This window comes from Seriola dumerili, unplaced genomic scaffold, assembly GCF_002260705.1.
Source record: "Seriola dumerili isolate Sdu_G_001 unplaced genomic scaffold, Sdu_1.0 BDQW01000073.1, whole genome shotgun sequence".
NCBI lineage: Eukaryota > Metazoa > Chordata > Actinopteri > Carangiformes > Carangidae > Seriola > Seriola dumerili.
In genome coordinates, this window is record NW_019174328.1 from 3,850,658 (window position 1) to 3,852,910 (window position 2,253).

The following is a 2,253-nucleotide window of genomic DNA, read 5'->3' on the forward strand; positions in this document are numbered from 1 at the left end:
ATGTGGAAGGACTCCAGCAATGGTAAGAGCTGTTTTATAGTCTATAAAAAGAAAAAGATTTGGCTTGTTGAGATAATCAAAAAAAATGTGTTTTTAGTCTGTTTTGTTTCTTTTATTCATAAACTGTAGCCAGGTCTTAGTTTATGTAAACTTTGTGTATGATCAGTGTTTATTAAACCTGCCTGCTGCACCAGGTGGATGGGTTTTACTGCACCAGGAAGACTTAGACAGGTTGTGTCAGGCACTGTGCCAATAACAGAAAATCCCCTTAAAATGAATTTCAGATTCCTATGTTAGGTTGTGTATACATTATCAGCACTTTTGGCATGTAGTAGAAAGCAAAACACACCAACGATACCACATGGGCTGAAAATGAACATTTCTTCAAGAATAAATTCAATTATTAGAACCAGGTTTGGTGTGATGAGTAAATAAATACTAGAAGACTGGAAACTGCATGCTTTTTTTTTTTTTTATAAGCTAGAGTCCTTTATAGTCTCGATGTAAAAAGAAACAGGCCTGCTGCACCACTGAGCACTTTGTTGCTGGACAGTAACTCTCTCCTTACTTCTTCTTTATTCATAAACTTCAAAATTCAGATATTGCAACAACAGAACCATGCATATAGAAAAGGCAAGGCAGTTAGCCTAATCATATGTATCACTGTACATCTTCACCATAACGCACTGGTGGGGTGCATGGTTTAGTTGCATATAGTGACCAGACAGTCCTTGGTTCAGTTAAAGAATTTATGCAGAACAGATGAATAATAAGGAAAGAGTTCCTGTCTGACCCGCTCTCCTCTCTTCCCTCAGATGATGCCAGATCTGCAGCCTCCAGCAGCGGCTCCTCTCGCAGCGCTAGCCGCAGGAAGAGAACCAGTTTCTCCAAGGAACACGTGGAGCTCCTGCGTGCCACCTTTGAAACTGACCCGTACCCTGGCATCAGCCTCAGAGAGAGCCTGTCCCAGACCACAGGCCTGCCAGAGTCACGCATCCAGGTACACAGCCACCCCGCCTTATATAGCAAGAAGCCTTATCTGTGGAATAGATAATATAATATAATATATCTTTATTAGGGCAACTGGATACTAGTGTTGATTAAATAGAAACATGCATGTTTTAAATATAAGTACATACAGAAAGTACAAACATACACATGTATGGTTGTGCTGCAAGGCATTTTGCACTGTGGTTTCTTATCATAAAAAGCCTCTGTTTTCAAATGCATCCTGCATAGAAATGTAGATACCACTATCACTCTATCACTTTATTTCTTTATCTTTAGAGATGACACAAGCAGCTTTTATCAGGATCTTGTTTGACTGGACAGATAGACTGTACAGCAGGCTCTGACAGCTGAGAACTACTAGATTTGCTCTGCTCCTACTTCACTGGTGCCTGGAGAATGATTAACAGAGCAGAATGTGTTGCTTTATCTCTCCTGCTTTGGATCTAAACTCCTTTTTATTCTATCTTTCCTGTCCAGGTGTGGTTTCAGAACAGAAGAGCTCGCACCCTGAAGTGCAAAGGAGCCAAGAAAGCTCTGTGGCAGTCTGATACCCCAGTCCAAGAGGCTCTCCCTCCACCTCATGCTGTTGCCAACAGGAGACCACAACTTGGCCCCATCCCTCTGCCACCTCAGGGACCCCCACCAGCCTATCCAACCCAGGTGAAGGAGGAGATGGAGGAAGCCTGCTACTATGGACAGTATCCTCCTGCCTACTCCACCATTGAGGAGCATGGACATTACGGCTCCATGTATGGCCTCCAGCAGGGCAGAGCGCTGGGCAGCAGCTCAAGCCCACCCCTGGGGGGATACTGGTCCCAGCCAGGCAGCCAAACCTCCCCTCACTCGCCGCTGTGGTGCCACTCTCCCATGGGGATGAGAAACTACAGCTCAAGCTCCAGCCAGGCCGCATCCTTCATGTATCCAGGATCAGCAGAGCAGCAGACGTACATGACTTCATCAACCTCCCACTCCTCCACCCCAGACACCCCCGATTCTGGATACTGGGATGCCAGTCTGGAGAACAGCCCACCACTGGAGGGTCAGTACTTGCAAGTGGAGGACTCAGGGAGCGGGGTTGCTGTGGAAGGCTGCGGGGAGTCCAGGCATCCGAGGCTGATCCAACACCACACCCCTTTGCCCGAGCTGTCCCTGCAGGAGATTCTAGGGGAGTTGAACGAGGACTGGCTGGGAGGAGAAGGACTGGATAACCATGCCACTGTGGAGAAAATGGCTTTCTGCTGA

At 46.4% G+C, this 2,253-nt stretch overlaps 1 protein-coding gene across 1 annotated transcript; it reads left to right on the forward strand.

The window, feature by feature from the left end:
- On the forward strand, positions 1 to 2,253 carry LOC111220777 (homeobox protein OTX2-like). The gene is made up of 3 exons (XM_022743996.1): positions 1 to 22; positions 816 to 1,000; positions 1,489 to 2,253. Exons 1-3 carry the CDS (start codon positions 1 to 3, stop codon positions 2,251 to 2,253), a joined length of 972 nt encoding a protein of 323 aa, XP_022599717.1.